Source organism: Mytilus californianus, unplaced genomic scaffold (genome assembly GCF_021869535.1).
Source record: "Mytilus californianus isolate M0D057914Y unplaced genomic scaffold, xbMytCali1.0.p SCAF_5, whole genome shotgun sequence".
Lineage (NCBI taxonomy): Eukaryota > Metazoa > Mollusca > Bivalvia > Mytilida > Mytilidae > Mytilus > Mytilus californianus.
The window spans coordinates 16,213,953-16,227,347 of record NW_026262701.1 but is presented as its reverse complement, the minus strand read 5'-3'; the positions used below and the strand labels follow the sequence as shown (position 1 = coordinate 16,227,347).

General features: G+C 32.1%; 1 protein-coding gene across 1 annotated transcript in view; it reads right to left on the bottom strand.

Moving 5' to 3' along the window:
- Window positions 1-13,395, bottom strand: part of LOC127701090 (polyadenylate-binding protein 2-B-like) — a 41,825-nt gene that overhangs the window by 9,920 nt on the left and 18,510 nt on the right. Inside the window, exons 4-5 of the mRNA XM_052204899.1 lie at window positions 1,161-1,222; window positions 333-439 (exon numbers count right to left, since the gene is read on the bottom strand). Coding sequence (XP_052060859.1) covers window positions 333-439; window positions 1,161-1,222 — 169 coding nt within the window. The remainder of the gene's footprint in view (window positions 1-332; window positions 440-1,160; window positions 1,223-13,395) is intronic.

Sequence of the window (13,395 nt, the reverse complement as noted above, 5' to 3'; positions counted from 1 at the left end):
TACTACTCAACAACTATAAAAGTTAAAATTGTGCAAATCAAACTTGACCTTCAATTAGTCACAGGAAACAACATATCTAAATTTGAAAAGATTTCGTTAAAGTGTTTTTAAGTTATTGCATGGACACTGTTTGCCAGCTGCCCGCCGTACATCACCAAATTAATAACCGATATTTTCCTTTGAAAATCCAGTAAACAATATTACAAACTATTTTGACTGTTCTGTTTAGGTTGTATTGGTATGGCTAAGCATACCTGATGAAAGTTATTACAGGAACATGTGCCTAGCACATACTAAAATTAGTATCATGCATACACAGAGACAATATTTACCCTTTAGGGTGTCCTGTGAATTTGTCACATAAGATAGTAACTCTGTTTACTGAACCACATCCATGGAAATGTTGTTCCATTTCTTCTGCAGTGGCACCATAATCTACCTGTAAATAAAGAGTCAAATAACTAAACATGTCTGTACACAACTATATAGTCAAACTTCAAAGGTTTAAAACTTTTGGGTTATATCTGAACACACATCTTTCAAATTAAATTTTGATTCACATCTTCAAATAATTACTAGGAATGTGTTAAGCTTAATTGTATCTTGCAAGAAAAATAGTCAACATTTTTCTCAGTAACATGATTGTGGTCCACTTTTCATCCTTTACTAAAGATCTTGATGTTACTACATGAACACATGACTTATCTTCAGCTTGCTGTTCATGAAACTTTATTAGATCACACAACATCCTAAAAATTGACACAATGTCAATTCTGTTTATATGCATTCTTAAGTTTTGCAAAGAAAAATATAAACCCTAACGACTTACGCCGAGATATTCTATTTCAAATTTGGCAAGTTCAATACTTTCAATATGACTGTACATTTTTGTAACACATGTAATAAAATTAATTTCGGGAAATAATTTATGCATTTAACTTGTACAGGTGTTAACTTACTTGCATTGATATTCTAATACCCTTTTTCTTAATACTATGTTGTTGCTTCATGTCATTATACTGTTTTTCCAAAATAACATGTTGTGTTGTTTATATAAATATCTAGAAACTACACTCCAACTTTTTAAAGACTGTATTTTAAATGGATTGTAGTAGAGACTAAATAAACTATATTCTGAAGCTACTATCTAAACAACTTACATTACCAACATATATAGACCTTGCATCTGCATCTATTTTTTCTTCTACTGTTGGGAAACCAGCTAAAAATATTAAATAATTGTGATTTATATAAGCAAATTTTGCATTGAAGAACATATTCTTAAATTTGAAAAAAAATGCATTAATTATAAAAACCTTTAGTATCTGATGTTAAAATATTCATGTCTTAACAAGCTTAAGGTGGCTGGGGCGTCTTAATTAAAATCGATAGAATTTTTTGATAATTCGTCAAAATGAATTTTTATCAATGCTTTTTTCAAAAAAAGTATGGGTCACCGGACTTTTTTTCACACTACAGGTTGTGCAAAATTGTAAGATTTTGTATAGATTATGCATGGAAAATCAAATTTTGTGTGATAAAAAGAAAACTACTTGATAGAACTTTAAAATAAAATGTGAGAAGATAGCTCTTATAACATGCTTTCAGAGTAGAAAAAGAAAAATGGGGTCAAAAAACTTGTTTTCTTGCTACATATCAAAATAGGTAGATTCACAACACTTTCTATTATAAAAATTACTTTATCTGAGTTATCTCCCCTTATTTGGCAAAGATGAAAATCAAAGAGCTGAAAGCTCTGAGGAAAAATGACGCCTCTTTTATTGGGATATTTCTTATGCAAGTCTTGATTTTCACATAATTTACCTACTGAATCTTAAGAGACTTTTCAGTTCATGGTAGGTATGCTGACTGACAATAGAATAAAAATGAATTGTTTTCAATGCCTATGGCTTTTTTATTTGTTTGTCAAGATATATATTTATATATGCATGTGTGAAGTGAATATAAAAAGAAGAGGTGGTGTGATTGCCAATGAGACAACTCTCCACAAGAGACAAATGACACAGAAATCAACAACTAAAGGTCACTGTAAGGCGTTCAAAAATGAGAAAAGCGCATACCGCATACTCAGCTATAAAAGGCCCCGAAATGACAAATGTAAAACAATTCAAACGAGAAAACTAACGGCCTAATTTACGTACAAACTAGAGGCTCTAAAGAGCCTGTGTCGCTCACCTTGGTCTATGTGCATATTAAACAATGGACACAGATGGATTCATGACAAAATTATGTTTTGGTGATGGTGATGTGTTTGTAGATCTTACTTTACTGAATATTCTTGCTCCTTACTATTATCTCTATCTATAATGAACTTGGCCCGGTAGTTACAGTGGAAAATACTTTTAAAAATTTACAAAAATTTACAAAATTTATGAAAATTGTAAAAAATTGACTATAAAGGGCAATAACTCCTTAAGGGGTCAATTGACAATTTTGGTCATGTTGCCTTATTTGTAGATCTTACTTTGCTGAACATTATTGCTGTTTACAGTTTATCTCTATCTATAATAATATTCAAGATAATAACCAAAAACGGCAAAATTTCCTTAAAATTACCAATTCAGGGGCAGCAACCCAACAACGGGTTGCCTGATTGGTCTGAAAATTTATGGGCAGATAGATCTTGACCTGATAAACAATTTTACCCCATGTCAGATTTGCTCTAAATGCTTTGGTTTTAGAGATATAAGCCAAAATCTACATTTTACCCCTATGTTCTATTTTTAGCCATGGCGGCCATCTTGGTTGGTTGGCCGGGTCACCGGACACATTTTTTAAACTAGATACCCCAATAATGATTGTGGCCAAGTTTGGTCAAATTTGGCCCAGTAGTTTCAGAGGAGAAGATTTTTGTAAAAGTTTACGGACGACGGACGACGGACGCAAAGTGATGAGAAAAGCTCACTTGACCTTTCAGGTCAGGTGAGCTAAAAAATGAACGAAAAACAAATATGTAACACATCAACAAACGACATCCACTGAATTACAGGCTCCTGACCTGGGATAGGCACATACATACAGAATGTGGCGGGGTTAAACATGTAAGCGGGATCCCAACCCTTCCTTTACCTGGGACAGCGGTGTAACATGACTATATTTATATACTGGTTGTTTCTTTTGTATATAGAAATATCTTAAGAATACCTGAATGATATTCAATATTCAAAGTAATATGTGAATTTGTTTCTTGCAATTTATTATTCTTAGTCAAGGATACATTAACAGACTATCCCCTTCTTTGTGGAATTATTTAACAAAATGATGATGAAGAGCCTGCAGTAAGCAAGCTCTTATACCCCACATTGTCCTTATTTAAGAGATAAGTTACAAGTGACTTAGTGACATTGTTATTTCTGTTACTTAAAGGATGATCAAATTCTGTAGATTTAGACAATAGTATTGTTATACTAGTTTGACAATTACAAATATAGTGACACCATTTATACATGTACAACCAAATTTCATTGTTGATATTAATATGTTACAGTATATAAACTGAAATCTTTAAATGACAACATAAATTATTGCAGAATTATCTTTTTTTCAAATGATTTAATGTTTGTGAGTCATTTATTTCAAATAATCAACCCGTACTAAAATAAGGAGATGTGATTACATGATTGCCAATGAGATAACAGTCTGATAACTAGCTAGCTATCCACCAGGGTCTAAATAATGTGGCTGTTGGCAGTTATAAGTCACTTTACATCATTATAGCCTCATTTTTTTTAAGGACCTAGCTAGACCTTTGTCTTAGGCAAGGTGTATTATATAACTCTGAAAGCAATACAATCCAGTGTTCTCCCCAGGATTTTTTTTATAGCGCTGTGGTATTAGCGCCCGATTTAAGATTGATTCACCTTAAGTTTCATGTTTGTGACTTGATGTTACATTTATTTATAACTACCATGTCAGTTTTATTTTATTGAATAGACAAAGACCTGGTTTTTTAATACATGTGCCATGTGCATTAACTGAAATGCAAATAAGTGACATTTCAATAATTAGTTAAACTTTAATAAAATGCTTCGCTGGGCGCAGCTTGATACGACCGCAGAGGTCGAACCCTGAACAGTTGGGGCAAGTATGGACACAACATTCAAGCTTGATACAGCTCTGAATTTGGATTGTGATTAAATATTTGACACAGCATAGGTTTCTGACACAGAAAGAATGTGGTCTAAGAACTTGAATTTTTTTAATTTACCTATTATGGTCCAATGTCCAAAATCAAAATACATGGTTAGATTCAGCATATCAAAGAACCCCATATATTCAATTTTTGTTGAAATCAAACAAAGTTTAATTTTGGACCCCAACTTGGACAAACTTGAAAACTGGTCCCATAATCAAAAATCTTAACACATGTTTAGATTCAGCATATCAAAGTACCCCAAGAATTCAATTTTTGTTAAAATCAAACTAAGTTTAATTTTGGACCCTTTGGACCTCAATGTAGACCAATTTAAAAAACAGGACCCAAAATTAAAAATCTAAATACACGGTTAGATTTGGCATATCAAAGAACCCCAATAATTAAATTTTTGATGAAATCAAACAAAGTTTAATTTTGGACCCTTTTGACCTCAATATGAACCAATTTGATAGCGGGCCCACAAATAAAAAATCTAAATACATGGTAAGATTCAGCATATCAAAGAACCCCATATATTCAATTTTTGTTGAAATCAAACAAAGTTTAATTTTGGACCCCAATTTGGACCAACTTGAAAACTGGGCCAAAAATCTAAAATCTAAATACATGTTTAGATTCAGCATATCAAAGAACCCCATATATTCAATTTTTGTTGAAATCAAACAAAGTTTAATTTTGGACCCCAACTTGGACCAACTTGAAAACTGGGCCCATAATAAAAAATCTAAACACATGTTTAGATTCAGCATATCAAAGAACCCCAAGAATTCAATTTTTGTTAAATTCAAACTTAATTTTAATTTTGGACCCTTTGGACCTTAATGTAGACCAATTTAAAAAACGGGACCCAAAATTAAAAATCTAAATACACGGTTAGATTTAGCATATCAAAGAACCCCAATAATTCATTTTTGATGAAATCAAACAAAGTTTAATTTTGGACCCTTTTGACCTCAATATGAACCAATTTGATAGCGGGGTCCACAAATAAAAAATCTAAATACATGGTTAGATTCAGCATACCAAAGAACCCCATATATTCAATTTTTGTTAAAATCAAACAAAGTTTAATTTTGGACCCTTTGGACCTTAATGTAGACCAATTTGAAAACTGGACCCAAAATTAAAAATCTAAATACACGGTTAGATTCGGCATAACAAATAAATAATTGTGGTCAAAGATTTTACAAATCTAATGCGCCATACTGGTCTTCCTTTATAAATATGCATTTCTTTAAACATAATTTAAAAGCAGTGTAAGGGAAGTAACCAAAACGTTGTATTTGGATTAACTCCCTTACACTGTTTTAAATTATCTTAATTGTTCATTAACCATTACTTTATACATAATTTAAAAGCAGTGGAAGGGAGATAATTTCAATGATGTATTTGATTTATCTCCCTTACACTGCTTTAAATTATATGTTTTGTACTAAAGTATTTGTCCATTAATGAGGACAACCTTGTTTTTCCCCCTTTTTTGCCCCTAATTCCTAAACGGTTTGAGCCATAACCCCCCTTTGTGGTATGGAAACTTGTAGTATAATTTCAGAGAGATCCATACACCGTTCCACAGTTATTGTCTGGAAACTAGAAAATGCTTATTTTTGGCCCCTTTTTGGCCCCTAATTCCTTAACTGTTGGTACCATAACCCCCAAAATCAATCCCCACCTTCCTTTTGTGGTATTGAACCTTATGGTAAAATTTCAAAGAGATCCATTCACTTAAACTAAAGTTAGAGTGCGAAAACCAATGTGTCTTCGGACGACGACGACGCCAACGTCATACCAATATACGACCGCAAAAATTTTTTGCGGTTGTATAAAAACTAAAATGCCTAGATAACATAAATAATTTGATTTTATTACCACCCGTCCCAAAATGTAGCACAATAGGTATATCTTTTTTTCTCACTTTCAGTTGTTTGACTTGTAAACTAGTTATGTATCCTTTACAGCTTCATAATTTACTTACACACATATTTAAGAAGGTTTACAATGACAAAATTGGAATTTCTTCATTAATTTTTATTTACAGTCATCAAATTACAATTTTGCAATTAAAATTGGTATATCCTTAAATATCAAAGGAACAAATGGAATTACTCTTTCCATAAGTACTGAAATGTTATTAAAGGCATGTTTAAAATAGGCTTACATATTTGATCATATTCCAAGATAAATATGATAGAAAGAAGTTTTTTTTTTTATTATTAAAGGTGGATTATCAATAAATAAATGTTTGTCAATTGAAACATAACAACTACCTTTAAAAGTTGTGTTTGGTTATTTTATGAATATGTGAATTATTGCCACCAGAAATATTTTACAAGATTTGACAATACTTTTTTTAGCACTTTTGAAATTGTCTCCCTTCACAACTTCCTGTTAACAAATTTTGCTGTATCTCTAGGTGGAAGCTAGAAGTGATCCCACTCGATGTATGCGGACGTCTTTAGCGACCGGTATTGATTTTATTTTTCTTCATGAATAAAACGTCATCAATTTGGGTTTATTTTTATCTGCGTATTGGAGAGTGCATTCAAGCGGGATTTACAAATATTTATTCTAGTTTTACTATATTTTATAATTTAAAATGGGCTAGAGCAATCATCATAGATTAGTGAACATGTCTTTAGAAGAAAAACTTAGGTAAATCATTGCATCAAATAATGAAAAATTATTGTATACAGCAGTTATTTCTTAAAAACGTCGCAAAAACGCGGAAAAAATATGCGGAAAAACTTTTTTACAGCCACTTTCTGGTTTTGAAAACTATAAACCCCTCAGGAAAATAAGAAAAGCCATACACGTTGTAAATCTGAATATTAAAGCTGATCCTGATTTAAAAAAATGCATTTTTTCCGTGCATTGAGTGGGATCACTTCTAGCTGACGCCGTATCTCTAGGAATCATTAAATGCCATTCCTTATCCAAGTCATCCACAGTTAACATTGATTTTAAATTAATATTTATTGAAAAGTGGATGGCAAATCTCAATACTTTTTATTTATTTTCAAGAAATTTACGTATCCGATTTTGAAAAGTAATCGTAAAATACGGGCTTGTAATGAAGAGGGTGGTAAAGGGGGGTGCTTGAACGGAAAAAACGTGAAATAAGACAGACATAATTTCACGTTGAACATGAAATAATTTGTCATGAACGTTGCACGAAAAATAAATTTAAGCCTACTGTTGTGAACCTTTTGTGACTGAGTCACTGTCTTCTTGTATATATTAACTCTCTGGTTTACTTGTTATTCCCGATTTAGTATACACATTTATGATGTAAATGGTTTACGGCTTTTAAAAAAGTATTTTTTGACGATCCCTGCCAAGTATTTGAATTTTATTTGAAAAATACCGAGCACGCAAAATAAGCATTTGAAAATCATGATGCACGTAAAATTAAATAAGCAGAACACGTTGAACGAGGCACCTGTCTTGCACGACTGAACGTTAAATAAAAAAGTAAAAACACGTTGAAAGTGAAATAAAAAACGGCGATCACGTTGCACGAAAATAACCCTTTACCACCCTCAATGAACACCTGGACAACGGGGGTATCAGAGGTATCGGGTCTGTTCGCGCCCAATACACGTTCGCACCCTACACGTTCGCCCCTAGGTCCGTTCGCACCCTACACATTCACACCCTTTTTTTTATTCAAAAACCTGATAAATTTTTAGATGTTTTGTAGATATCAAAATATTTTTATAAATAAAAATTCGGGAATTTTTAAATGGAATATAGTTTTAAATTGATTTGTTGATTAATTATTAAATGTTAATTATGTATGATTACTGCTAATTGGTATTTATTCACAGCCTAATTTGGTGTTATTGTTGAGTGTTTGAAAATCATGATTGTTGTCATGGTTGTTTTAACTTGCGTTGATGTAAATACTGCATGTATTTAGCTTGGTATGAGTAAAACTTTAAAGATTTTAAATAAAAAACATGAAAGATAATTGTTTTTAACTGCTTGGCTCCTTTGATCTCATGTGTGTCAGAATCTCACTTTATTCATAAACAATGAAAAAAACTATTTATAGCAATACACTATCCAAACATGATTAAAAATTATTCAACACAAAAATAAAATACTGGTCGTCAGAATCTCACTTTATTTAAAAAAAAAAAATGTTTATAGCAATATATTTACCATGACACAAAAAAAACCTTGTCAGAATCTCACTTTATTTAGAAACAATGAAAAAATATATATTTATAGCAATACACTTACCAAAACTCGTTTACAAATTATTAAAAACAAAACCAATAAAAAATGGGCGCGAACGTGTAGGGTGCGAACGGACTTTGGGTGTGAACGTGTAGGGTGCGAAAGTGAAAGGGGGGCGAACGTGCATGGGGGCGAACTTGATTGGGCGCGAACGGACCCCGATTCGACAACGGGAATGCTTTTCTCAAATCAATACAGGTTCAATAGTTTAGTTGTTAACTCGAAAGAGTAATGAAATAATCGTTATGTTTTAAAAATGGACGAGACCACGTTGTCAGAGAAAGGGTAAAACTTTCCTTAAATACTTTTGGTATGATTCATTGAGCACTGCCTACTCCCTTCATAAAGTTTCTGCATCTTATAATTCCTTTTAAAGTGAAGAAATCCAGAAAGAAATAAAGTCTTTATGACAAAAGAAAACTTCTGCAATTATCACCATTGTATTTTTTAATAGAACTTGCCCCTGCGATATTTGACCTATATTATGTCTGCAGCAGTAACTTACAAATACATATGCACCGCGTGGATAAAACCGTATTACTAATTTTCGATTCTTTAAAGCTTCTTAAATCTTGATAAAGACCATTATCTTTCGTATGATTTCAAGATGATTCCGATTATTATTCTTTGAATGATTTCAAAGTTCAGCTGACAAGAAAGGTAAACATTCTTTCAAGAACTATTTTCTAGCGATAGCGATTTGTTATCATTGGTATGTAAAAAGCCCAAAACCATAACAATACGGATCTATTTATATTCTGATTTTTTTACTGATGGAAAGTCATGCACAAAAAAGCGAAACCTCATATAAATATGAAAAATATACCAAAGGGATAGCTCAAAATACCATTAATTTTAATAACAATAAACATATGGACAGGTTAAGAATGAAATTCTGTACAGGACATAGTTATGTAAAACACGGAACCGAGTTCGGAAGGCAGCTTGGAAGCGACCAGAAGCGATAAAATGAAATCTGGTCAATGGTATAGTAAAATTGACGCTTTAACAGCGTCATTTTCCAAAAATCTTATCAAACACACATAAGGTGTTTTTGAGAGATTACAGCCGTAATTATGATAAAACACACAATTTCCTATATTTACATCAAAAGTCTTTTACATAAATTACATACTTTTCTCAAAATTTGCACATTTCATCAAATATCTAGACCAACGTTATCTGCTACTTCAAAATCAAAGATGGAGGAAGACACCCGAGCCACCTACATGGATTATTCTCACTGTCATGGAAAGGTTGTGCAATTATTGTGGATGGGAATGACTACATGTACAAGGCAAAATTCAGGATGTTAAAAGGCAAGATTCAGGATGTTAAATGACAATGATATCATTGATATCTACAATGTATGTATTTACTGAGGCTTAAATTAAAATATTGTTTGTTTGCAGTTTACCGACTGACCCTTGAAAATCCCCCCGACTGTGAAAATTTTATTGCTTTAAATTTTAAGAAATTATTTTTAAAACTTCTATTGCCGAGATCCAGAAATGCAGGTCCTTTCCGAAATTGATTTCAGTCTAGGTCGATTACATGTTTAAGTTCGGTTTTTCTTGCCTTCCCGTCAAGCGTTCATGTGACCGTTTAATGATAAAGCACATGGAAATTGTTTACAGGTATCCATGAAGTTATGTCCTTTACGCTGTCAACTTCTGTCAATTTTAAGACAAATAACAAACAAAAAAGTTTAATAGTAAACTGTTTATACAGATTCAGGCACATCGAATGATGTCTTTGATGATATCATTGAAGAAGATGCAGCGGATATTCACAACCGACACGATAACTCATCTTTGTCAACTTTCTGTCTCACACAAATCGGGTACAGAATCTTTTGAGCCCGACTGTATGGAACCAATTTCATTCGTTAAACAATTCAAAAAGCAGTTTGAAGTATGTCATATTTTCTAATATGAGGCAGGCGTTACCTGTGAAAGGGGACGATGTCTGTATGAATTATTTTTTTTTAATTCAAACATATTTTAACTTCAAAATCTGTTCAAAAAAGAAACGGAAATACCCTTACGTTTCCGATTTCGGTTCTGTTGTTCGGAATTTTAGTTGTGACGTTATTTATGTTATGACGTCATATTCAATGTAAACAAAGAAACGCTATAAGGTAACGTTTTTTCATATCAACCCATTCAAGGAATTATTAAAAATGGAATTGGTTCCTTCCTATATTTTACTAGACTGATAAATATATATTTTACTCAAAGACTCATGCAAACGAGACCGGAAAAAGGAAGCAGATTTCTGAGCAAATGCGGGAAAATAAAAAAGTCTGAAAATAAAAAAGTTAACGATTTTGAGTTCATTAGTACAATGAAAATTTCGGGAAATTTCCCGATTTTTTTTTTTTTTTTTTTTTTTTTTTTTTTATAAATCGTTGTGAAGAAGACAAAGATTAAATCACTCCTCCGTGAATATATTGATACCTGTAAACATGCCTGTACGGAGAAAGAACTCATTTAAAATGTAAATGGATAGCGGCCATGCCAAATCAATGAGAAGCAACCCAAAATACACAAAGATGAAGAGAAAATGAATGATTAGCTTGAAAAATAAATATACTCTCTCTATATTAAATCTATCTTCGATTGCAATGAGTATGCTCCTTTAGGATAAGGGGGGCTGCCCCACTCATTGCAACTATTCTCTTTCTTACAATACTAAATATACCCAAACTTTGTGGCCTGTCACTGTGTGAATTGAATTTAAAGCATGTTCTTAGGACCTATGCTGCCAATTTTTTTATGCAGTCAAAACATTTCAGTACAGACCATTTACTTTAATGGGGTGCTATGGATTTCACCACAAACTAGTAAGTTTTCTTTGGTTTTTATTTAAGTCTGGCATCAACATATCTTTCAAAATACAATCTTATTGCAATTAATTAAATATTGTTAGAAATATGAAAACAGTCTTTTTTAAGTTGCCCTTTTTTTCAATTGAGGAAGATTCAATGGCTGATTTTTTTTAATTAAAAATACACTCTTTAATACATTGTCTTATAAATCTTCAATATCTACATTTTTCTGATGAAAATACTCTACTCATGAAAACTTTCTAGTCAAGAAGCTTATATGTCATTGAATATATTTCTTTAAAACAGTTCTTGTCATTCCTTGTTTACAAGTGTTTCAGTATTCAATAATACCACATTTTATAATATATCATAAATTGAATTAAAGTTTCAGTTTTAGTTAAAAAGATTTTTTTTATCTGACAATGCCTGTTCATTTCATGTTGGTTTTCAGTGTTTTGTTTTAAAATAGGTTTTTTTTTTCTTGACAAGAAACTTGGTTTGTGTAACTGCTTGTTTAAACTTTTTGGCTGATAAAATAAAATATTTTTCCTACCTACCGACCCTTCAGTCTGAAGGTACAGTCGGGAAACTGCAAACAAACATATTTTTAAGGTTAGCCTGAACATTTGGTCGAGCAAAGAAACAGTCTTTACTTGAAATGGTTTAGTTCAAAGATAATCTGTTTTTCCTGGACCGATCTCAGTTTACACACACCAGAAACATGTTAAAGTCATAAATCTATGCAGTGTTGGGATCAACAATATGCTATCTGCATAAAACATCAAATTATGATTAATGTCACCTTACCATATATTTTCACAAGGGCAAGGGGTCAAAATAAATTATTTGAAGTGGAAATCTATTGAAATCATTCCACTTGTTTTATTCGCCTGTATTGAAAATTAGGGAAATGCCTAGAAAAATTTCATGTGATATAATTTTTTTCAACTTCTATGTTGAAACAGCAACTGTCTCAGAACTCTCCTATTGTATTAATACATAATTTCTGCAAATGAATTTCAAAGGCCTTCCCATTTTTGCTGAAACGATTTAGAATAAAAACAAAACTTTCAACGAACCTTATCATTTTTTAATGTATGTATATCTATTTACAATAAATTGCTTCGCCGAGCGCAGCTTGATACGACCGCAGAGGTCCAACCCTAAACAGTTGGGGCAAAAATGGATACAATATTCGCGCATGATACAGGTCTGAATTTGGATTGTAATTAAATATTTGACACATAATAGGTTTCTAACACAGAATAAATGTAGTCAAAGAACTTAGAATTGGTTATATGGTTTTGAATTTATATTCAATTTTTTGCTTTTGTGCAATACAGTATGCTGTTGCGAATTGACCCCAACCCCCACAAAAATAAATAAATAATTTACCCCCCCCATTTTTTTTTGGTTTTGAGCAATACACTATGCTGTTGCGATTGACCCCCCCCCCCCCCCTCCTTTTTTTTTGCAAAAAAAAATAAAATATTTGAAGAAATATTCTTTTTAATTTCTGAAATCTGAAATGAGAAAAAATTGCCCCCCCCTCACAGTTTCTTTTTTACCCCACCCCCCAATTTTTTTTTCACCTCCCCCCCCCCCTTTTCCCAAAAAAATAAATATGGATAGTGTCCACATGTGGACACAGATGATGCCCCCGCTTGCATATCATATAGTTATAAAGGGACATAACTGAAGAACATTAAAAGTGACGCTACCCAAATTTGAACTTGATCTGAGTTTTGTTGTAAGAAGCATTGTGTGTAAGTCTCATAACATTTGGTTGAGGCTAACTTAAGTAGAGAACAGAAACTAAAAATTTCAGCAATTTATCTATTTGTAAACACGCATAACTCTAGAACGGTTGTGTATAAGTTTTATAACATTTGGTTGAGACAAACTAAAAAATTCAGCAATCTTTATGTTTATAAAGGGACATAACTCAAGAATGGTAAAAGTGTCACCACCAAATTTCGTACTTAATCTGTATTATGTAGTAATAAGCATTGTGTATAAGTTTGATAACATTTGGTTGAGGCAAACTAAAATTAGAAAACGGAAACAAAAAATTGTACTTGATCTTAGTTTTGTGGTAATAAATATTGTGTACAGGTTTCATAATGTTTGGTTGGGGCAAACTTAA